This window comes from Spinacia oleracea, chromosome 1 (assembly GCF_020520425.1).
Source record: "Spinacia oleracea cultivar Varoflay chromosome 1, BTI_SOV_V1, whole genome shotgun sequence".
Classification (NCBI taxonomy): domain Eukaryota; kingdom Viridiplantae; phylum Streptophyta; class Magnoliopsida; order Caryophyllales; family Amaranthaceae; genus Spinacia; species Spinacia oleracea.
The window spans coordinates 39,525,649-39,551,310 of NC_079487.1; the positions used below are offsets into that span (position 1 = coordinate 39,525,649).

General features: G+C 38.3%; 1 protein-coding gene across 7 annotated transcripts in view; it reads right to left on the reverse strand.

The window, feature by feature from the left end:
* Window positions 1-241: 241 nt before the first annotated feature.
* The window catches only part of LOC110792990 (folylpolyglutamate synthase), a 29,191-nt gene continuing 3,770 nt past the window's right edge, over window positions 242-25,662 (reverse strand). Inside the window, exons 2-16 of one of the 7 annotated variants that reach the window (XM_056835301.1) lie at window positions 24,611-24,813; window positions 24,446-24,511; window positions 23,769-23,878; window positions 22,806-22,866; window positions 17,879-17,962; window positions 16,594-16,650; window positions 16,358-16,418; window positions 12,325-12,371; window positions 12,097-12,174; window positions 11,066-11,224; window positions 9,855-10,181; window positions 9,637-9,715; window positions 8,840-8,992; window positions 8,343-8,548; window positions 242-589 (exon numbers count right to left, since the gene is read on the reverse strand). In XM_056835301.1, coding sequence (XP_056691279.1) covers window positions 530-589; window positions 8,343-8,548; window positions 8,840-8,992; window positions 9,637-9,715; window positions 9,855-10,181; window positions 11,066-11,224; window positions 12,097-12,174; window positions 12,325-12,371; window positions 16,358-16,418; window positions 16,594-16,650; window positions 17,879-17,962; window positions 22,806-22,866; window positions 23,769-23,878; window positions 24,446-24,511; window positions 24,611-24,691 — 1,629 coding nt within the window. In that variant the 5' untranslated portion in view covers window positions 24,692-24,813 and the 3' untranslated portion in view covers window positions 242-529. The other 6 variants (XM_021997816.2, XM_021997815.2, XM_056835299.1 and 3 more) reach the window with 6 other exon arrangements.

Sequence of the window (25,662 nt, forward strand, 5' to 3'; positions counted from 1 at the left end):
GTTTAATAAGGGTCTATTAATCTTTGCGCTGTAAAAAATGACATATTGAGAGGCGAACTTCCAGCAAAATTTCAAGCATCACTTATGTTGTGAGCAAGAGCTGCCCTGTATTTGTGCATTGTGAAATCACATGATGCCAGGAGTAGCAAGAAGAAACAAATAGGAATGACAGACTATCTTGCATCCACTTCACAGTAGCCTCCCGTACTTGATGGAAAAATGTTCGATAAAGCCGAAAAGCTTTGGTAAATATGTAGATGCAGACTTCTATCGAGCAAATGAATGTCACGGCAACATGAGATCCAGATCCTTATACATATAAATATAAATATATATGGAAAATGAAGAAGACGGTCATTTAAATTCACGACAGTATGCAAATCCAGATCCTGATACCTAATTATGGCATTTGTAAACTCAGACACAAGCTGTTTCTGTAGAACGGTGAATAATACCTGAGGTTTGTGTCAATGCTGAGTGGCAAATCCGCAGAGGAAGTACGACATGCTAAGACCAGAGCTTATAAGAGTTATCTCTTTAGCAGCCTCAAAACGTCTCCTACTAGATGTAATGATCCTGTTACAAGAACCTGTTGATCCAAAATGGTATTCATTTAAGATATATTGGAATAAGAGAGACAGCCACGAGCATGACACATTCATAAAAAGCAGGAAAATGGAATTATTAACATGTGATCTGAGAAAGCTAAAGAACACGAAGTAGAATATTGTAGTTGACCCAGTTAATAGAAACAACGGTTTTTTCATGAAATACCCCCGAGTTTTGGCGTAATTCACCAAATGCCCCTCTAGTTTCAATAATACATAAAATACCCCTATTTCAAAACTTAATACATAAAGTACCCCTATTTCAATACTTAATACACCAAATGTACTTAATGACGTCATCAACTCCATTATCAACCAATTAACGTTTAATTAACCCATCTAATCCCTAATTAACACTCCTAATCTACCCACCCATTCACAAAGCTAATTAAGTAATCCATTAACCCACTAACCCACCCATTTCTTTTTCTTTTCTCTCTCCCCTTCCTTCTTCCATCAACTCACCATATCTCTTTCCCTTCCTTCTTCCATTAACCCCTCAAAAATCGAGCAATCCATATTGCAGATTCCTCCACCATCACACCCACCGTTTCACTTCTTCTCTCTCCTCCTCCCGCCACCGTAACAACCACCACCACCACTGTTAAAAACCCCTCAAAAATCAAGCAACTCAGATTCACGAATTAATTAATGATTTTATTGAAATCAAAATATCAAATTGAAGGAAAAATCAAGGAGTAATGAGGTCTAGATACTCAGACGAGATTCAGCAGCCCTTGGTGTTGTCAGTAGTGGAAGGTTGGAAAATTATGGTGATGTGGCTGCATACGTATGTCGATGCTCAAGGTCTTGGTTCTTCCTTGCGGACAAGAGAGATCTTGAACCAACCAAGAATTTGAGATTATCATGGTGGTTATTGATTAAGTTGTTGTGGCTATCTCTCATGATGCCATCCTAGAGGAATCACAACTCATGAGAGATCAATTGGCAGAAATTTAACCCTCGGGTTTGCAGAAATCTCTCATCATCGCCGGCAACCGCATCATCCCCGACAATCACAATCGAAACCCAATTCTTTAACCCTCGGGTTTGCAGAGATTTGCAGAGAGGAGGAGATAAGAAAGAGCAGGGAGAAGGAGAGAAGGGAAGAGGGAGTAAGGGGGAAATCAAATTCCGACCATTTGGGGGTTTCTGGGATTTTGGAGGAGGTGATTTATGGGATTCGGGTTCGACGATGACGAAGGACAGAGCAACAACAAGCCAACAAGATAACTTCCATGGAGGGAAGGGAAGAAGGAAGGGGGTGAGAAAAAAGAAAAGTAATTAGGGGAAAAATAGGTTAATGGGTGGGTTAATTAGGGTTAATTAGGGTTGATGACGTCATAAGGGTATTTCATATATAAAATTTTGAAATAGGGGTATTTTTGAAAGTCGAGGGGGATTTGGTTCAAAACTCGGGGTATTTGTTAAGGGGGAAATTATGTTACAACGGAATGTTGTTTTAGTTGTTCTTAGCTTAAGTCCATCTGATTAGTTAATGCTATAAATACATGTAATCATCCTTGTAAACATTTCATCTCAAAGAAATAAGAAAACTCCTGCTTCTCTCTCTAGTTCTATCTCTGATTCTTTCTCTTTTCTCTCTGAAGTTCTGTCTTCTCTCTCTCAACTTCATCTTGTCCTCTGTCATCTCCATTGGAGAATTATCCGCAGTTAAGCTAAACTCCTGCAACATAAACTCTTGCAACATTGGTATCAGAGCCAACCTACTGCAAATTAAGTGATTTGACTCAATTGTAGTTCTATCCTTCGATTCTGGAGTCAGCAGCTCTCGAAGTTCTTGAAGCTGGGAATTAGTTGGGGCTAGAAATCGGGTCAAACTGTTGAAGAAATCTTGTAGGAAAACAAGAAGTGTAACTGATTCATTGCTCAATTTCCAATCCTCTACACGTTTTTCTGCCATTATTACAGCTTGATTTCCAAGATTCTTGAAGTATTTTTCATGCATTCAAAGTGTTTGATAAAATGTCAATCAGAAACCCAATATGAATTTAACCAAAATCAGTTACAATAAACTTCCAGGATCGTTTCCTCTACACAAAGATCACTAAACCAAATTCAATTTCTGAATTTGGAGTCCAATTTTTGTACACCCAATTTCTGCAAGTCTAAATGGCAATTCAAGATTATAGGGAAAGTTGAAGAGATTCTACAAATTCTTGTTGAGATGAAGGAATTAGCAGCATGAAGAAGAGGCGGTGAATCTGTGGAGTCGTCTACTGTTTTTGAGATCAATTCAACCGGGTCTCATGGGTATGTACCTAACCCTGTTTTTCCAAAGTTTTATGGGTCTCATCCTAGGACATGGTTAAACAATTGCAACAAGTATTTCACTCTTCACGACATTCTTGAAGATGGTGTTAAAGTGGAATTAGCTTCTCAAAACATGTTTGATAAAGCTAAAAAATGGTTTGATTCGTACTTGTTTGGGAGGAAGTCTTACATTGATTGGACATACTTCTTTTTTGACGTGTCTGCAAAATTAAGAAATGATGCATCTATAAAAGTGGAAGACTGGAATAGTTATATACCCAAACAAGAATTATTAGTTGAATCAAAGTTAGAATTTCATGGTTGTGATAATGGGTTACTAGTAACCAAGCCTAGAGGTTTTAGTTATGAGCCTGTTTCCAATAATGATAGTCGATCATGCAAGGCTCTTTCAGTTGATAGTTCGTGTAGTTACTTGAATTCAAGTTCTTGTGTTGTTGCTTCCATGGTGGATGAAGAGCAAAAGGAAGCAGTGGAATGTGTTGGGCTGTTGGAAGAACAATTGAAATGTTCCCCTGTATCACATTCTTCTCTAGTAGAAGCTGTCACCTCGTTTACAAACACACAGAACCACTAATTCTTCCAACACCATCAACTGAAAATAACCATTGATCTTAACCGAAATCAAGCCAAAACAGTCCGTCAGTTTTTAGGATTCTGGATTCTGAGTATGTTTCAGCTAATGTTCGAGCTAATGTTGAGGTGAAAATGAAACATTTTGTGATCTTCCTGTTAAGTTCCTAAGCTTGGGTATGTTGCAAGATTTAGGGATGGAAAGTGTTTAAACAACAACTATATGATAATACACAGCATGAGGGCTGCAAGGTGTATGATAAAGGTAAGCTTTTTGTCAATTTAGCACATGTAGGATCTGCTGCTGGACATATAATGGTTGATCTTAAAGAAGACAAAGCCTCTGCACTATATTTTGATACAAGCTTTGAGAAAACATTCAAAAGTGATGATATATCTTCAGTATGTCATTATGAACTACTTGCTGAAAAAGGTGGGCTGACTTCCTATATCAGATGAAGGGAAGGGGAAAATATTATGCAGTGATTTGATAACATTCTGCTTGAAGATGAACTAACCAACCGGCCAGAAACTAGCAAAGAAGAAGTTGGGATGTCTAAATCATATGTTACAGCAACTCGGCGTTTCAATGATCAATTTGGCAAAACAACTGCTGATGAAAGGCATGGGCAACTCTATCAGACCACTTCCTAAGCCACCTCCTTTACATTCTCCACCATGCTTGATGCTTGAAAAGTGTTTCCAGTTGATAATTAGCAGTGGTTTAGTGTACTATTTTGGCCCAATTAGGCTACTTTCATCTTGGTGTAGACTTGAGGACAAGTCTTTCATAAGGAGGGAGGAATATTAAGGGGGAAATTATGTTACAACAGAATGTTGTTTTAGTTGTTCTTAGCTTAAGTCCATCTGATTAGTTAATGCTATAAATACATGTAATCATCCTTGTAAACATTTCATTTCAAAGAAATAAGAAAACTCCTGCTTCTCTCTCTAGTTCTATCTCTGATTCTTTCTCTCTGAATCCCTCTCTCAACTTCATCTTCTGTCCTCTATCATCTCCATTGAATAATTATCCGCAGTTGAGATAAGCTCCTGCAACATTATTTCATGAAAAAACCGTAGAAACAATGGCCTTCTATATCCCAGGTTTGTTAGTTATTGATTCAAAAATATCTACCTAATCTGATTTTTAGGACTTAGGAGTATGCTGTTAGTAGATCATGGGATCCTTTAGTTTGGTGAGGTCATGTTGGATCGAATCTTCATTCCGGAGGAGGGACTACGGGAATGAGTGTAGTAGTTTGTACTTAGGGCCGTGCTAGACAAAATAAAGGGTAAACGATCCCAGCACTCACTCCAAACAAAAGGCGGGAGGAGAGAAGAACAGCCATTTGCACTGACACGTGACTGCACTCTTGATTTATATATCTTATGACCAGCCACGATTATGGTCTCATTACATATTTGATTATTTCCTCTTGTAATATAGTCATTTATATCTTAACGGAAACATCCAACCTTTACCTAAATAGCCTCCATAAACTAATTTTTTTTTTTTTTGGTGTGAAAGAAGGAAATACTCCTTGAAAGAAACAAGAAACTACAAAGCTAGAAATTACGAAACAGCTACTAGAACAACAAGCAAAATAACGAAAAAGAAACAAAACTAGCTACTGCTACTATGCCGCAAGAGCGGGCACCATTCGAGTAATTGTAACACCTCCCAAGTCCTCCAATAAAATAGCACGAAGATCCACCGTGATCGTCTCAAATGTGACCATTTTTTGGGCTAAGTTCACCCCATGATTTGCAAGTCATTCAGCCGCACGATTCGCCTCAAGATATATGTCGAACCGTCACTTCTCAGCCCGGACTCGCAATCAAACTCTTACATCTCCTGATTAAATGAAAGAAGGGAGTATTCGGAATACTAGTGTCAGTTAGGAGCCTCACAACTACTTCTGAATCCACCGTAAGTTGTGTTGGAAATTCTCATTGGGAAACACAGAGGAAAAAGAGAGTGAAAAATAAGAGAGTCCCACATGGAAGAAACTCTTGTTTATTAATTAGGGAATGGGTGTAACTCTTGTTTAAGAAAGTGTGAGAGTGGTATGGGTGGACACATCACACACACGCGCGCGCCGGGTCGAGCTGGGCCGGGCTCGGGCCTTGGGCTCTTGGGAATGCGGTTCGCGGGCGTGGGGTGGGTTTTCTGGGCCAACCCTATTCTTTTTGGTAACTGGACCGTTTTGGTTAAGTTATTGTTACGGGAATGTGTATGGATTACGTAACCGTAGGATTAATTACCATTAATTGCGTCCGTTACAACATTGATTATTTCTGACCGTTTTTGGCTGTTGCGATCCTCAAATCAGAATTTCGGATTCTTTCAAAACACAGAAAATATCATTCAAACACTATTCCCAGAAACTCGAAAACACATTCTTTCTCTCACAATAACTTGCTCTCGGTTTTGGGCATATGTTCTGACTCCATCCGGCTTTGTGAGTGCACACAACGTCAGAGTTGCGCTAATCCTGGAGGGCGACCGCATTTTGTTCTTCTGCACCGGGAGGTAGCGCGAAATCGTCTTTTAGAACAGTGGGTGTCCACGACGCAACAATTGTTCTTCATTCAGTTCATCGAATCAGATAAGTTTGTTCTAATTTTGGTTTAATCGCAACAAGTTGGACATATTTATGGCCACTATTCCATGCTATAGCTAGACCATGAAGTACACCCAAAAACTCAGCTTTTGTACACGAACAAGTCCCACAGTTTGCAGCAAAAACTTCGAACAACTCTCCCCTATGACCTTTAATCAGACCACCACAACCTGCTTTTCCCGGGTTACCCTTCGAAGCCCCATCCGTGTTAAGTAGGGGTGAGCGGAACCGGGTACCCGGTCGATTTTCCGGGAACCAGAACCGGAACCGGTCAGTACCGGGTCCAAAAAATTAGAACCAGTCCCGGAACCAGTTAGTACCGGGTCCTCATCTCTAGAACCGGTCCCGGAACCGGTGGGAACCGGTTCCAAAACCGGGTACGCGGTCTAATTCTAATAAATAAAAATGCTGATGAACTATTAAAAATAAATGTAGTGCTCATGGAGTCATGGATAGATAAAAAAGCTTCATATAATATAGAATTACCCAGGAAAAGAGGGTTCTTGCTTGCCTGGACGTTTAACAAAAACAATGGCAATACTCAACTTGTTTTTAAAGATCAAAATCCCAAGAAAACCCCATCTAATCACATCTCCTTTCTCTCTTTTGACCCCATTAGTTTAGTACCCTCCTTGAAGCCAACCTTACATAAATGTTGGTAGGTTCAAAATTGAGAAAGTGATCTGAATGGTGAGGAGTTGAGGTGAATGGGTGGCTGCGTGATATGAGGAATGACTTAGGGTTATTGAGATTTTGTTTTTCGTATACACAACAGTACAGAAGCGCTAGTTGGATAATAATCATTGGGCTGGGCTTAAATAAATTTGAGAATTTCTGTAGTTGATTAACAAATGGCACTGGATATTCATATTTAGACTGTTACTACCGGGTAGGCGGGTACCCAATCGGTACCGGGTCCAAAATCTCAAGAACCGGAACCGGAACCGGTTATAAGCGGTTCCCAAATTTTGGAACCGGAACCGGTCCCGACAGCACCGGTTCTGAGTCCAGACCCGCCGGGTCCGGTACCGGGTACCCAAACTTTCTGCTCACCCCTAGTGTTAAGCATTACCAAACCTTCTCTTGGATATGCCCAATGGACAAAGATTTCCTCTCGATTTCGTTTACGTTTACCGAGCAGCAGGTCCTCCTTCATCATGGCTCTCTTGATTAGGCCAACTTGTGACATAATGAAGCTCACTTGATCACATGGGATCGGTTCTCTACCAAAGCATCGGTTATTACGCCACCTCCAAATCCACAAAACTATTGCCCAGTCAATATCCCTCAAATTATACTCCAACCAACCTGCCAGTGGCTTGTCAAAAAGCTCTTGGTCATGGTACTTTTTCATACTACTACTGCAGCTGGGCATCTCCCAAGGACATGGTCAAGATTTTCTTCCGCCTCCATAAACTAAATTACTTTAAGATTTAACAAATAAAACTAGTTTCCTCCCATTTCAAAATCAATAAAGATGCCTCGTCACTTTATCATGAGCATAAGCGAGTAATAGCAAGAAATAGAGTTCAGGCCAACTTAGTTAGAGTATGCCTTCAACCACAAAGACTACGTTTCAGATATTGCCCAGACTGAACATATGAAAGTCGTACACTATGTTACTCAGACTAGGTTTACTGGCGAAACCTAGGTACAAGGATTAGATTTGACTATTTCATGAAACATTTCCATAATAATAAAATATTGGTCCAAGATGAAGGGTCAACCGTCTAAACCCATGTTCAAGTGTCAAGGCTCCGACACAGGTACATGCGATACAGTGAAGAGGCCGAGTTACATAACAAAAAACAAACACCAACCACAAGACTGAGAGACATAGTTTCTTAATTCCTCTCCCTACAAGTTTTCTTTCCTAATTCTCAATGTTAACAGCAACGCAGCAGATGCAATTTGAGCAAGAAAAAGAAAGATTGATTTTCTATTTTTCTCCCTATAAATGTTTTCTCCAGTAATGCTGGTTCGGGAAAAAGCTTCAATTTATGCAATTTAAGAGAATGGAGTTGGAATCATAAAAGAATAGCTAATAGCAATATACAAGTTTGGTGAACAATAATAAAATGCATTATCATTGTTGTGAACATCTTAAGTTAGATTCGGTATGGTTCTTGATTCTCACTGGTGTTTAGTCCTAGACTCAACAAAGCCAGGAAGACGGGAATACAATACAACTTAAATTTCCAGGTAAATTTATAAGAAATCCTCGTAAGTAGATAAATCTTACCTGCAGTCTGATAGAAGGGTTTTCCCTTGCACAATCCCTCAACAATTTTATTGCTGATGACAATGAAGGAACAACCGCACTGCTACGGAAGGAATCGCCAGGAAAGTCACGATAACCATCACCGTGAAGAAATTCAAGAGGTGGCAGGGCATCAGTACTCTCATTCTTTATGCACTCTGTCATGCTGTTTCTGTCCAGATCAAAATCTGCTTGAACGTACAATACTATAATTAGGGGAAAAAAGAAGGAATACCCCGGGGTATAAAGAGAGGAAGAAAACAGCAGAGAGAAGATTGATATTGTAATAGCAACAGAGAGAAGATTGTCCAGCTCCAACTATATTAATACATCTGGGGATCTGGAATAGTTTATGAAAAGTAAACAACAAAAGCAACAGCCAAAATTAACAAAGCATAGGTGAATCGTTATATAGAATATTGATAAAATAGTAAAAGCACAGGAAGGCAAAGAACATGTTTCGTAATCACAAAGACTACCTTTCCCATTGACTGTCTTCTCCCATATTCTCTGCAGATTAAATTGCCAAGACAGGTTTCTCAAAGGTATGTTTGAAGTGATTGAATAACCAGAAACAACTTTGTTGTACGTGGATATACTAGGAACAAATAACGCTCCAGAGAAATGAACACCTGAAAAATTGGAGGATTCTTCAGTAAAGACAGAAGTAATAGAGGATTCTTCAGTAAAGACAGAAGTAATAATTGGAGGATTCTTCACCTGAAAAATTGGCGTATACTAACTAGTTAGATCAAACATGCAGAACAGAACTATGTAATCACCAAGCAATTCGTGAGGCATAACCATGACGGTGAAACATGACTTAAAAGCTACCCCCGGAGGCCAGACATCTTTGTAATTGTATGTCATGTAGTTTGAGCAATGTGGAAGGTAATGCTGACGGTAGTTTTTGACATGGTTACTGTAGGAAGTTTTCTATATATGGAAGTTTATAAAGGGCAATTGCATGACCTGCCCCTTTGGGTCAGATTTGAAAAGGCAATAAGTACAAAAGTAACAAAAAGGTGCAAAAGATACACAATCTGAGGGAACTTTTGGCGACAAAAATAACAGAAAACATGTAAGCCATTTGGTTCCAAAAGGCAAAAGCAACCAAATTATTACAACAAAGATAAATGACGAGTCCAAGAAGATATAGACAAGTAGCAAAATTTAGTTAGGTATAACCTACAAGTCGAAGATAATAAATCATCAAAAATGAATCTGTGGGAATATTTTGATGAACGCATCACAAAGGTGCAAACAATAACAGTACCTGAGGAAGCACAGGTCCCAATAAGCTTTGGAAGCAGGATTTGTGGATTTCTCACCTCCATGCAATTGAACAAAAGAATCTACAGTCATACATGACCGGTAGAATCAACAAGTTAAGACAATGCCCAGTAATAGAAGTAAGAGAATTTTTCCCCTCATGCAAGCAGGACTCCTTAAAAATAGATGTATGTCGAAAGTAACTTTGAGGTATTTCCATACCTGCTTGGAAATTTTGTCACAATTTCCCTTTTCTTGTTTGGTGAAACCATTTTTGCTTACTGCTTCTCCAAGCCCATTTTCACATGATGATTTAGAAGAGGATAATGGTGTTGACTTGTGATCGCCTTTCGCCATCTTGGAGAACCATCTAGCACAGGCATCCATGCTTTCAGGACTGTGTGCTCCATCCAAATAATACACCAGGTCTCCTGTAGCTGTATCGGAGGACCTGAATATGGCATCATGGACAATCTGAGCTCTCCCAGGAAGACGTGCCGACGAAAGACCTCTCAAGAAAGCATCTGGCATATCAGCTTCACAACCATCCTGGTTACATCTTACATTTATAAGAAACCAAAAAAAGAATAAGGTGAAAGATCAACTACTGAAATATACAAACTTTGCAATATATATGAAACAAATATAAATTTTTTAACAATACACCTTCTTTGGTAAATGGATTCTGCTAGCATTCTGGTAGGACTTTGGCTTTTTCATCTGTTCGGAAAGCCAAAAGTTTGTTTGGTAAATGGCTTTCAAGTCGAAAATAAAAACTGCGTGGAGTAGCCTTTTTTCTCATTGGTTTTTGGCTCTTTTGAATATAAGTTGTCTATTTTGTACGAACAGCTACAACTCTATCATCTGAATTTACTAAACATCTTTGCAAATGCTATTACTAACAGCTGGCCCAATTTATTACTGAGTTGTCAAAAAAAAAACAGCTGGCCAATACAAACAGCTAATACTATCAGCGGTCAGACAGGCCAAGTGAACCAGCTAACAGCAGATAGCTAAACAAAGCCATAATCAACATTAGTCACTAACAACGTTCATCTTGAATATCACATACCAAACTAACCTTAGAAACCCAAAATATTACAGACTTCACTGGCAGAATTTGTAGTACACCCAATTCAGCAATGTGGAGTAAGAGTACATCGTCAATCACCCTAGTAAATTGATTTACATGAAGGAAACTAATTACACATGCATCAACTACATAGTTCCAACTTCCAAGTGGGTACTCATACCAGCCATACTAAAGCCAAGGTTACATAATAAATTTCTTTGCTGATGAGAAACTGGTGGCAGGGCCCGCAGGAGTCAAAAGCACATTGGGAGATACAAGTACGCGAGTTAATCATGGTCACTGAAGTTCTAATTCATGTGAAAAAATACAACAGAAAAAGAACAAACAGCAGCCAACCTACATTCGTAAACACCTTTTCCGAGTTCCCTGTATGTCGAAGCCAAGATTTACAGAGGGAAACAGCAAGGCTAGCATTGACAAATTGATGATCACCAGCCAAACTAAGTTGTAATCCATTTAACTCTCCGCGGGTAAGAGGTTGCACAACTTCCAATGGAATCTGCAATAGGTGAGAGAAGAATAGACAGATCAAATGACAACGGGACATGGCATTTCATAAGAGTCCAACTCCTGTTTGTCTAATATTTTACAAGGCAGCAAGCAACCATTAGTCTAGTTTTATTGCTTTAAGTATGTTAAGCATGTTTTCTATAGCGGCAAGCACATGCCTGCTAAGTAAAAATCCGTAATGAAGTGGACAGCCATAAGATTCATATTTTGAGACTTTTTAAGTTTTTGGTCATTAGAAACTGAAATGCGATTAGAAGATTCGGCGAGTTTTTTAGTTCATCGTTTAGTTTGTTGATTTTGTTTTTCGTAATGTTTTTTGATCAGCAAATTCTTCATAGACTAGACCGGTATAACTTGCCAGATCATGAATACGAATTATTCAGCAATTATTTATGAGACGGCTAATTACGGTGGACATATCGGTACTATGTGATAATTGATAAGCTTAACAGTGTGGATATGAATCTGTTGCAACATATTGATGGACATTAAGCAATCTAGGGTTACGTAGCTTTAGCATTGAGTGGCACTAGGTAAGTTGGTATAGGCACAAGTGGGATATACTCTTTTGGATCTCCAAGAAATTTTTAGGGGCATGAGAGCGTCAGGAGGGAGTGATGAAAAAAATATTACTTACCTATAAGACGATAAGCTGATAGTCCCAAGAATACACTAGCTTAGTGAAACCTAGTTTATGAGGACGGGGAAAGGTAAAGTAGACAAGAAAAACCCCTCATATACTCTACTTGTTATAAAACTTGGGATTTCAAGGTAAAAAATGAAAAGCCAACCACAAGACCAAACCAGTGTTGGTACTACTGCTTACGGCTAATTTATTGTGGTAATGAAAAACAACCTTACCCTTAATAGCTGAGCTTTTTGACTGATAACATTCATTGCTTCAGGGAGCTGGGGCACTGTAAATGCTGGTACATTGGGCTTTTAAGAGCATAGAAGATATAATCCAACTCAGTGACCATTTGAAAATACAAACTGCTATCCCATCATACACAACAAAACCTGAATAGATAACTTATCAAATGGAAAATATTTAAAATAGACAAATTCCCCCTTAGCAGGGATTTATACCTTAAAAATACCAGCCTTGTGTAAAGCAATTTTTCCCAAAGTGTCTCCTGCAAATATGTTGTTCAACAGAATCAACACTTTCAAGATCAGCATATATTATCAGAATAACTTTATGCAGGCCGTCTCTGGAAATTCAGAGGCTCTGTTCTTTTTTTTAATGTGGAGGCCCTTTTCTTAATAAAATGATTAGTAATACTGAAAAGCAAAAAAAAAATGTACATATTGGGAGTTGATCCCGTTTTGTACAATTGATCCAAAAACAAATTAAGTATCTTCTATTTGCACGATTTACTATATAACCAATAATTGGGCTATGTGAGTTAAAACTAATTTTTTTGGGCCCTAAAAATTTAGGGCCTTGCTGGAGGTCTTATTAGACCTCCCTATAGACGGCCCTGACTAACTAATGAAATTTGTACATCTAGAAGAAAAAATTACAGGAAGCAGGCACAAAGAATCCATATCTGCAACATAGAAAATTACAGGAAGCAGGCACAAAGAATCCATATCTGCAACATAGAAAAACTTTTATCTATACCGAGGAAGGAGGTTAGAAATAGTTAAGAATTTAGGTTCAATGATATACAATTCGATAGTATAGCCCTATAGGGGACTGGAATGCTAATGGGGGTCTTACCCATGGTTAATGAAGTACAATTTTTTTTACGGAAAGGGGTTTAAGGTTATCTAAGCAAGGACTTATTTTCTTCCTTAATCATAAATGACTTAAGTAAACCATGGCAAATAATACTCCGACATTCCGTAACATATTTGAATGTTGAAATGATAGAAATGCACCACTAAGTCACTAACCATAGAAATGGCTTTATTAAACCAGGACTTCTTAAAAGTTATGAAGTAGCAACTTGCATATCCGGTTAATAGTCAATAAGAAACCATCTTTACGTTCTCAGACTTATCAATTCACAAAGGTAAGCTGCATGAAACAGACATGTTGAGCTAATATAGTTTTGATGATGACATATTGAGCTAATAAGAAACAGTCTTTACGTTATGAGACTTAACTAACATGGTTTTCATGTTGTATGTGTGAAAGGATAATTAATGAAAGGTTGTGCCTATGTGTTAGAATCCAACCTTCCTTTACTTGTATTTTGTTTATCTATTGCTTTCTAGGACCTTCTGAGTAGATTTCTAGGCTTTAGATAAAATTATTATGTTTATGTCAATCCAGTGAACTTTCCAAATAAACCTCTATGAGGGTATGGACCAATACCTCTCATCATAAGTTGTATTTGCTTAATTAAATGTGTTGTTGTTAGCCTTTATAGGTATTGTGTTGTCACATGTTTTTAAGCTTCTCAAGACTCAACAAAGTCTCCCCAAAACAGATACATTCTCGTCGTCGATCCCGCTCTTGCCTGTTGTGCGCACACAAGCACCCCGATCGACCCTAGCTCTTGTCACCGATAGACAAGAGTGCTCATTCTGAATCCAACACCGCTCGTGCCCCAAGCCCCTTGCCACCCAATAGGCAAGAGCGCGTCACACGATCCGGTGTCAAAACACGTGGACCGTGACAATTGGTATCAGAGCCAAGGTTCAAACCTAAGTATCAAGAGACCTGAGCAAGCAATCTATGGGATCAATCGAAGAAAGATTAGCCTGGCTAGTGGGCAAGTCAAAGAGCTGGACCCGAATCGAGGAAATTGTGATTGGTCAATCAAAAGAAATAGAAAGACCCGAGAATGCAGTCAACGAGCTATGCAAGAGAAAGAAGCACTTCAAGAACAACTTAGCTATGTTCAGGGGCAAACTGAAGAAGCACAAGACAAGTGCGCGACCCTGATGCGCGTTGTAATGAATGACTCAGGAGGAGATGGTGCTATGAAGATCAAAACTCCAAAGCCTCGACTCGAAGTAAGTTGATAATTTCCTCTTCGACACGGAGCAGTACTTCAGAATCTGTCAGTTGAGCCAAGGTGGATACTGCGACCATGCACTTGTCAGATGATGCGAAGCTATGGTACCTAGAAAGCACACTGACATCGAAGATGGGAAGATCAAGATAGATAAACAGGAGGAGATCAGAAGGAACTCAAATAACAGTTTTTCCTGAGAACACCGAGTTTGCCGCCCGAATGAAGTTGCAGGAGATCTGTCACAAGGGCTTCATCCGCGACTATGTCAAAGAATACTTGAGTTGTATGTTGGACATCCGAGACATGAATGAGAAGGACCAGTTGTTGAATTTTGTTCACGGGTTGAAAGAATGGGAGCATTGTGAAGTTCTAAGGGCGAAGGTTAACACCCTCTCGGCCGCCATGACTTGTTGCAGAGCGACTAATGGACTACTCAACAGGGAAGGGCCATGGCTCAATAAAAGAACCAAGGGACGCCTACAAGTCTGGAGGTCCCGGCTCAAGGCTCAACCAAGAGTGCAAGAAATGACTCAAGGGTGTCGTCCAACTTAGTCGGGGGATTCAAGAAAGGAAATGGGGGAGGGGACTCGCGAAAATCTTGGTCGTCACCTTCCCAATCAACAAGAGATTCCAAGGTCAGTACGTCCTCGGAAAACATTAACTGCTTGCTATGTCGAGGTACACACAAATGGTGGGAGTGCAAGCACAAAGGGAGATCGACAATCTGCAGAGAAAGTTGTCGGCCATGTCCGTGGAGAATACCCCGAAAGAAACCGAAGAAGAAGCATGCAATGAGGACGAAGAGCCCCATAGGCCCCTGAAAACGAGAAAGTACTCCACAAACCTGATGTTGTGGATATCTTAGTGAATAGGAGCAAACCTCGAGCCATGGTTGACTGGCGCCTCCCACAATTTTGTCAGCGAAACATAAGCCCGGGTATTGGGGTTGGTACTCAAGGAAAAAGGCGGTAACATGAAATTCGCCAACTCTAAAGCCAAGCTGATTCAAGGTGTGGCAAACAACTATAGAGAACCTGAGTTCGTAGAGTAACTCAAGGTTCGAGGATCTAATAGCCTAATAGGTTTGTAACTGAGTTGTTATTGCCCTATTATAGTGAAGAGTTGTAGAAAAAATCACGAGTGGGTCGAGGTTTTCTTTGTAGTTGGGTTCTGAAGAGTTTCCTCGCGAAAATCTCTCTTGTGCATTGTGTTCCTATAGCTTTTGTTTTAAATTCCGCAATTATTTTGGCTACAAGTTCCTAGTACATTTCACCCCCTCTTGTGGTGTTCCATCCGAGTAACACTGGCCTCTTCTAAGGCCAATACCCTTTCGGCAGCCATGGTGTGAACTTTTATTACGGAACTAGGAAGTGCTTTTTTTATAGTCAACAGTCAGAAGGCTCGAACTAAAAAATCGTTATGTACAAATGGGGTGTTTGGCACATTGTTATTTAGAGTGCATTTTATTCACTTGATTCGCCAAAATAAACTTGGATAGCGCCTTATTTTATTGAACACTAGCCCTTGAAGCAATGAAGTAACAATTTTCTATGCTCGGGAATTTCAGTTTCTAGTTAATTAGTGCTTAAACACTATATTGCAATTTTTAGAACGACAACTCTTTGATAAATTCATAACAATAAATATTTGGTGAATGAGTGAATCTCACTAACAGCCAAAATAAAATAAAAAAACCTTTGGTAAACATAATTGTGGGTGGTAGTTTCCAGATAATTGTTAACATAAAAGTCAATGACAGTTGCAAAGCCCAGAATCTTTGTACAGCCTTGTTACTAAACAAGATGGCAAATGTGCTTTTTAAAAAAAGAAGTGGCCAGCATCCAATACATGACGGTGCAATGGTGCATAAAGTAGAACAAATACTTTAGTGATAATGAGCTAACATAGATTTATAAGTTAGATAAATAGAAATGAAGAAACTTTTATCAATAGCAGGTTAGCAGGGAATTAAATCTCGACCACAAAGCCACACATTATGGCTGGATTGTAACGGTTTTTGAGCTTACCGCGACCATGATATTAGGCCGTGACAGCCGCAAACCATCCGCATTACGCTGGAAAGTGGTTTTCCAATTGCAACCGCAACCGAGATTTGACTCCCTGATCAATTGAACAACGGGAAGAAGTACCTAAGGAGTCCAAGTGGTCCATCCCCAATGAAGAGATTCCGCAAACAACAGGTTCTTTAATCTGCATAACCATGGAAAGCAAGATTTACACGTAAAGACATCAATGAGAATTTTCATTAAATATAGTTTTCAATTTAAAACTATTGAGTAGGTTTACTTGAAATTTTGAACTTTTTATGAAATAGAAGTGGTAGTTAAAGAGCTTCTAGGCTGAGATCACTACCAAAGATGCATACCACGTTTGTGGAATCCTTTTCCCCTCCAAGGCCAACTTCAAAAATTCCAACATCAACCTATCAAGAACAGTAATAAGATAGATATCTCAGTTCATGATTAATTAAGGAGCCATGATTAGAATCTCATGAAACAGGAAACATTTTATTTTTTGGTAAATCAAAGAATTTTACATCATCCAAAACTTCAGCCATTGCTATTGCATTCAACCAAGCCATGTGTGTGGTTGCAGTAACATTATTCATAAAGGAGATATCACAAAATACTCCATCCATCCAACAAATATTTTCACAATTAGAAGCATACATTTTAAGAGTTTCAGTACCGTAATATTGGTTATTTTATAGATAGTGTAGAAGTAAGAAATTTTTTTATTAAAAGAGAGAGAATGGAGGGGTCCCTATAACATGGTTGATGGAGGTAAACTTTCCATATTAAGTAATAAGAAATTGATCAGTGGAAAACCTAAAAAGGAATACAGCCATACAGGAGAATTTCAAGTCGACGGAGGGAGTACTAAAATTCCAAGTGTTGTTTCTCGGAGTCAAAAAGGTTTTCTTTGGTCCTGTGATTGGTCTTTTGGCCACCAATGAAAAGAGGATAGTCTCCTCACGCCTACAACTGATAATGTGGAACAAAACGAATGCCTCTCATATGGTTTAATATGCAGTGAATAGTGAATCGTAAAACTGAGAGTGTGTAGTAGACTAAGCGGGATTTGCCAGCCAAAAAACGCTATACTAGCAAGAAGGTAGCTTTAAAAAGTCATGGAACTTGCTAAGACACAACATGACAGACTCGAACAATATATAGTACTAACCATGGTTATAAGAATTGTGATTCAAATCGTAGAATCATAATGTCATCAATTCGATTTACGATTCTGCACTTATTTCTTGACTAGCGAATACCTCGTAAATTTAAATCATGTTCAGAAAGTTATTAATAGATATATTGTTAATTATTGCTTATTTAGCTATTAAACAACTATATTTTTCAATTATTAAGTTTTTACCTACGATTCTACTTGTTATTAAATGAATTTTTATTATACTTGTTCGTAGAATCGTCTACGATTCTATGATTCGATTCTAAGAGTCCCTTCCGATTCAAAGTAGAATCACGATTTTGACAACCTTGGTGCTAAGTTGCTAACCGTAGCCAAATTAAGTTAAGAATAAGTTACCCAATAGACTCAATCATAGCGCATAAACTATGAGAGATAAATCCTCTCAAAGACCCTGTACAAATATCATTGCGCATAGGCAATAAACATCAGGAACTTACTTTTTCATCAATGAATATCTTGAATGCCAGAAGAGTGAGAAACTGAAATAGGGGAGGCATAGGCAAATCCTTGGTTACATTATCCTGCAATGCAGATTTGACTGTCAAATTTCAAAAAGTGGCTCAAGTTGGAAGAGGATTACCATCTAACATTTTTAATGAGAACCTTGGCAAGATGAGATCAAGTAAACATGAATTTTGATTTCCACCAAGAAAGCATAATAACTATAGGTTCTTGACTCACTATAATTGAACAATTCTACACAAATGCTATATGTTACTCAGAGTTTTTATTACATGTGTAACTCAAGGGCGGAGAAAAGGGTGGGGGGCACCAGCCCCTATTAAAAAAAATCAACAATTATGTTACCTACTCAATTTGCGGTCTGTAGCAACAGTCATATAGCAGTAGTCGGCGTGTGGTTCAATTACAACTATCAACAAATTCTTCCTGTTTTTTTAATTTGTTTTATTTTACTACATTATACTAGTATTTTTTTTTTTTAGAAACTAGTATTCTATACCTCTATTTTGTTTTAAAGTCAAAGCTTTCAATTTAAGTTAGTGTTTTATCTTATATTTGTTATCCTACTTATCAAGATATTTAATTATTGTCAAATAATTATATTTCTTTATATTTTATGGGACTATTTTTGGTTCTTTAATTTTTTGGCAAATAATAGATTTTATTAATCATCAAAGTAAGAGTTACAACTGATCACCATAACACCAACTACAACAGAAACACAGTAAAGCTAACCACAGAAGGAAAGCAAGAACAACACTTAACTTCTACCAGCTACATTAAACAAAATTCTTATATTTGTTATCTGGCTAGGATCAAGCTGATTTGAGAAAAATTTGGAATTCCTTTGCAAACAACCAGAGACGCAGTTTCAATAAACACTCTGCTACAGGTTATGTTTTTAGCTTTGTACGTCTGCTCATTTTCTAAGCCCACTGGAGCTCCTCATTCCAGGAAGCAATCTAATTCCACTCCTGTGAAGAACCCTGACTCCAAAGAAAAGGTGGGGCAGGACTGGCATAACCACAAGTGCCATCAATGTTCATATTCAAACTCAGCATTGGTTTGAACTGCAAGCCAAGCAATGAAGGTACTCTTTGGGCTAGCTTTAGCTTTGCTATTACCCATGAGCCTCATCCAGCTAACAGGACTGCTTTGCTGCCTTAAGTGCTTGTACATTTTCTAAATCTCCTAAACCTTATAAACTCACAAACCTCAGAGGACCACCAGCCTGAGTCAATGCCTCTCTTTGTTGCCAGATCTTCCTCAAAGACCAAGAGAGACCATTAGGGACTAGCATTGTCCAGAAATTCCTATGCTTAATGTAATAGGTGTGTATCCACCTTGCCCACATTCTATCTTCTTTCATGGATAAAGACGAACAGTGCTTTGTCACAGCAGCTTTGATCACTAGTTCCAAGTGATCAGCTCTTTCAAGTTCCACCCTCCACAACTTTTAGGAAGACACATCTGCTCCAAAACAACAGGAGCTGTCCTTGAGCTACAATCTGAACCTATCTAAAATAAAGCATCTCTCCTTCATTACTTTCTTTGGCATGACAAAAATCTGACACCAGTATAACTGAATGTCAAACAGTAGTGATTTGATCAGTTGTAGTCTACCTGCATAAGATAAGAGCCTTGCAGACCAACTCCTCAGTCCTCACCCTAGCAACAGTTTTTTCAATTAGGGGCTTGCAATCAGTATAACTCAGCTTCCTAGTTGTGAGAGGAACTCCTAGATACTTGAAGGGAAAAGAACCCCTTGAAATACCTAGTTTGTCAATAATAGGATCAGCAACTGAATTAGGAACACCAGCCATGTACACTTTCCTCTTGTGCAAATTAGCTTCAAGGCCAGAAGCAACAGAAAACTTCATGAAAGAAGCAAATAATAAGGAGGACAGAGAAGGGTCATCAGCCATGGAAAATAATATCGGCAAACATCATGCACCTTGGATGGAACTTGAATTGAGGGTCAGGAGAGAAGAGAGACACCTAGATAGACACTACATCCCCAAAGAAAACATGAAAGGAGACATGGGACTTGTCTTAAACCTTTCTCTGCTGGAATGGGAGAAGAGGGAAAACCATTCAACAAAATTGAATAGGAGACATAAGATAAACAGCACATTATCCACTTCACAAACTTTGAAGGGAATCCCAATCCATGCATCATAGCATGTAGAAAAGGTCATTCCATTCCAGAGAATCATAGGCCTTTTTAAGATCCACTTTATCATACACTTTGGAGAGACATACTTCCTTGAGTAGCACTTGATCAATTCAGTTGCTAACAGGATATTATCTGAAATAGCTCTAGTTTGAGCTGAGTTGACAACATCACCAATCACAACCTGCATCCTATTGGTAAGGATTTTAGAAATCAGCTTATAGATCACAGTACAGAAATAGGCCTGAAATCTTTCACATTGGAAGCATTGCGAATTTTAGGAATAAAAGTTACTGCAGTGTTGTTCACATGTTTCAGAAGAGTTCATGTATGGAAGAAATCATGTACAACTGCATAGACCTCTTCCTTCACTACCCCCCAAGCTTTCTTGAAAAACATGTTATTCAGCCCATCTAAACCTAGAGCTTTATTCACATCAATGCCTTTCAAAGCATCATCAATCTCAAAATTGGATACAGGCTCAACAGTAAGTTGATTCCCATTCCTCACAACCTCCACATCAATACCAGTGAGACTATGAGCAGCAGAACCAATAAGATTCATATAGAAACTTTTGGTTTCTTCTTTAATTTCAGTAGTAGTTGTCAGCTTGGTACCAACACTATTATACAGAATATTAATACTGTTTGTAGCTTTCCTTTCCTTCATTGCACTGAAAAGGAATTTTGAATTTGAATCACCCTCCTGCAACCACTGAATTCTAGATTCACTTAGAATTTCTTCTACCTTAAGCTACACCCCATCTCCCTCTCCTGTAAAGTAGAATCAGAGTGAGGAGATTGAACACCATCTAACGCCTGGGGAGCTCAATTCTCTTTTCTAATCTAGCAAACTCCTTATGGTGGAGAGCTTTAAGGCCACCTTTTACTACTTTCAACTTCTGTCATGACTGGAACATAGGAGTTCCAGAACAGTTTGTGTTCCACCCTTCTTGCACTACCTTGAGAAAGTCTACATGCTCAGCCATGTAGTTGAAGAATTTAAGGGTCTGCCCCCTAGCGGGATATTCTTTTTATAACTCAACACAAAAGGAGAAAGATCAGACAAGCCAGGGTTTAGATAATCCACAATACCACAATAGAATCTGTGAAAGTGTTGTCAGTCAATGTTACCAAAAGCCCATTCAATTCTTGAAGAAACTCTCAAAGTTTCCATGCCCCTTGTTACTCCAAGAAAAAAAATGACCACAACTTTTCAATTCAGTAAGGTCATTGGACTCAATGCAATTCTCAAAGTCTCTAGTTTCTGCATCAGTAACAGTATTGCCATTACCCTATCTCCAGAGTATAAGACAGCATTGAAGTCACCCATAGCCATGGGCCATTATTGGTAACACTCAGATGAGCTAACAACTCATTCCATAAAGGTCTTCTAGGTACCATGAATCAGCTGCTCAGATTTCATCATCACCTCGAATGTCACCAAGTTATGCTTCCACCCAACCCAAATCCTACCTTTTGGACTTTCTTGTAATTGCTAGCATTTCCCAATTTCCTTGGACTTTCTTGTAATTGCTAACCTTTACTTTTATGGGACTATTTTATAACTCTATAATTTCTTAATATTTTTTGGGTACTATATTAAACATTATAACGATCTAAAATTTGCCGACTTCAACCGTACAACTTCAACAACCTCCCCCCCCCCCCCCCCCCCCCAGAAAAATAAGAGAAAAAATTATGCTGCCACATTCCGGCATGGGTAAGGATTCTTGACATTTCATTTTGAACCAAAAATTAAAAGAATTTTTTTTCGTAAAACAGCGTAGTTCAATGCCTAAACACCTAACAAAGTCAGACAATAGTAACCAAGTTCAAGTAACAGACTTATTTTTATGCTGCCAAGTGCCAAGCTCTGAGTCACTGACAAAAATGCGTATGTTTGTCAATGCAACACTTCACATACAAACTAGTAGAACTGGCAATAATAACTAGTAAATTACAGTTATACGAAACATTCCAGGGGCAGTACGTTATATTTATTATATCAGGCTCCATTAGAGTATAGCCTCTCAATTAGAAAGACTACTCGAACATCCTTAACCACAGCTTCAAACTCTGAGCATCTGGGCCTCTAGGGGGATGCGAAGTTCTTCATTTCTAGTCCTCCATCTCAAAAATGTCCACAGGTACCTCTGAGGTCAAAGTTTTATAACTTGGACCATAATTACATACTAAGATATGTTGACGTAATGTAATAAGTAAATATTTCCCTGTTAGGTTCACTTTTTACAAAAAAAATTGGCTAAGAGCATAATTTTAAGATGCTTAATGGTATACAAAGTGTACATCAAACACAATATGGCATTAAAGACCAACCGTAAAAGTCCAAAATTTGCAAACAATTGGACTAGGTAATGATACTGATTTTACTTCCAGGCCACCTAGTGACTAATAAGAGAAACAATGTTTTGTTAAGATACAAAAGGGAACATGGCCTTTCTATCAGTAGAAGAAAGTGTCCAAAATGATCTACTATAGCTTAGAGTTTTAGGTCAGCTATCATCAAGAAAAAACTAAGATTTTGATCTACATCTTCCTACGATAAAAATAAATAAAATAAGGTTTTTTCTTTACAGCAATGAAAAGGGAATGGTGTAAAAAGCAAAAGAGAGTTAAGGTCAGAGAATCGAGATTTAGAGGGGGGTTGGGGGGGTGGGGGTGAACTGGATGAATCATATATGTACCAAGAAAGTAGAAAATTTGTACCCTTAACTGATCCCAGCAGTCCCAAAAGTACTGCAAAAACTTCTCTTCGGCAATGTCAATCCTACACATGCAAACTCAAGGTAAACATTTGTACAGTTTGTGGAGTAACCAACATTGGTCACTGGGTATGTTAAAAACATGGAGTTGCTTCAAGTTAAATTGAATGAAGAAAAAGCCATCTTCAAGGAACCACTTCCAAACAGACAAAACATTATGCAACATTCAAGAACAAGAAGATTAGATATGCAGTTGTAATGTACCAGTCATCTGACTCCTCTACATAGTATAGAAAAAGAGATAATGATTAGAAATAAACTGATATGACTTAAGTTCATAACAAAGACATAAAACAAATCAAGGCTTGATATAGTGTAACATCCACATTATTATACTAACCCACAAAACCCATATTGCACTTCATTCGCATCCAGTAACACGGCTTCTAAAATCACACCACACCTCCATTATAGGTTGTTCGTTACCACATCCGTAATTAAAACCCTTTATTAATTACTAAGGCCATTCCACCTGCTGATGCCATAAAATTCCATGTGCAGGAGAACCCTCAACCCATATTATATTCACAAAAAATGACAGAACCTCCCATTTCTTCCTTAATAACAGAGCAAGGCATTGGAACTTAGAAGTTATATTTTCAAGTATAACATAGAAAGTACGTAGAATAGTTTGAATAACTTTTTCCAATTTGTCAATTCAAAATGTGGATCATGACCAATGAACCAATGGCTAATGACGACAGCAATTACCAATATTCCAGAGTTTTAGCTGTTTGTAAAATGTTTTGAAAATGCCTATCTGTCTACATTTTTTTGTACAAGGAGAGCTATTACCTCCTTATTCAATATTGGTGAGACTACATAAACTGGAAAGAACATATTCTGTATTAAAGATGAAATTCATGAAACACAATGACAGAAAAATTATATGGAAGAGCATGCTAACCCATCAAGTCGAAATCTCTCTCTCACATCAATTAAATGAGGTGATGTGAAAAGGCCAGTCTTGAAACCACACTCACGTAAAATTGCCTCAGAGAAAGCGCATGTTGACCCCTGGACCAAGAACGTCATTTTGTGTTAGGGGAAAAGTAAGAAAATAAAATCATCTATTCTAAGAAACCATTCTCCGAGTTGACCTATGGTCTTCCAGAAAAGAATTTTACGTCCTCCAAAAGGTTGTCAAAAATAATTTTGCCTCCACCATCATCCCCCGACACTCACGTAAAATTGCCTCGGAGAAAGCACATATTGACCCATGGACCAAGAACATCATTTCATGTTAGGGGAAAAGAAAGAAAAGAAATAATCTATTCTGAGAAACCCATTCTCTGATTTGGCCTATGTCTTCAAAAGAAGAATTTTATGTCCTCCAAGAGGTTGTCAAATATTATTTTGCCTCCACCATCCCCCCTCCCCCCTTCTCTCCCCGTAAAACACATCAAGATCAACAACTCTGTTGGGTTTGATACTTTGATATGAATCGTTTATTTGACTACCTCTATAGCAGGGACGAAATCCAAAGTACTGATATAGGTGAAAGCCAATGACAGTTGATATCATCGTCATACTATGCCCGATTCTCAGAGAAAAGCCAAGTGAAAAATGGAAATGGATCAGTACCTTCCCTTTTGTTCCAGCAACATGGATAATGTTCAGTCCGGCTATATTTTCTTCCAATCCTAATATCTGGATCAGAAAGGAAGGAAAAAAAAAAAACAGAAAAATTTCAGGATGCTACTTTTTGATAGGTGAAAGCACGCATCTTGGTGAAAACTTGAGGCATACAGGAACATCTTTCAGAAGATTGCTGTCTAAACTGTAAAGCATCAAACCATTTGAAGCATTATTGCAATATTCATTACGCATCAGTATTATTCATCACTCTTGACTCTTCAACCCTTTTTGTCTGGCTAGGTGGTGTTTTAACATCTCCAGCCTTCAGCAATACTTTGCACCAATAAAGGATGAAGAGGTTCTCTTTTTTTTAGCTGCAATCGATAAGGACCTTAATACAAAAATCAATACACATATAACTGGTGGGCAAGAAACAAACAAAGATAAACACATCAATTACTTTGTAAGTTTATATATCCAACCATACAAAGAAGCAATTTCACTTCTGTTTTCTTAGAAACAAACCAACCCTAATCTCTGTTAATTGAGGATTTGAGGCTCTCTTTACTTTAGTTGCAATCATTAAGGACCATAAACAAAGAACCATAGACATATAACTGGTGGAAAAGAACAAAGATAAACACATAAAATACTGTGTAAGCACATACATCCAGCCATACAAAAAAGCAATATCACTTGTATTCTCTTAGAAACAAACCCACTAGGTCTCAATAAATTGAGGTAAAGGCAGCATCTTCACCTCCTAAACACCAACAACAATGGCATGCATGCTAAGTGATCATTATATAGTTTAAGCAGTGAACTCCAAAAATCTGTCAATAGTCTTTTAAGCTCAGAATACGATTAAACCTTGTTCGGCCTAGAAACATAGGCTAGACAACTCGCTACAGCAGCGTAACTCAGCAGTGCAGATTCTAGTTTCTACAATGCACAACCGGGGCACAGACTCAATAACTCAGCCATAATCCCCATAGGATCCAAATGTTCTTTTGTTCACCACAAAAAAGCTACTAAATCTAAATCCATTTAACACCACTCCAAGAAGCATGTTCGTCCTTTTCTTTAAGGATTTCACGGTCGTGGACATAACTAAGGTAAACATTATATAATAACAAGATTACAACTCACATCCAGAGCAAACTCTCTTACAAGAACTATATATGACAAACTCCCTTCTGTATACAGTTTTTAAACACTTTGAA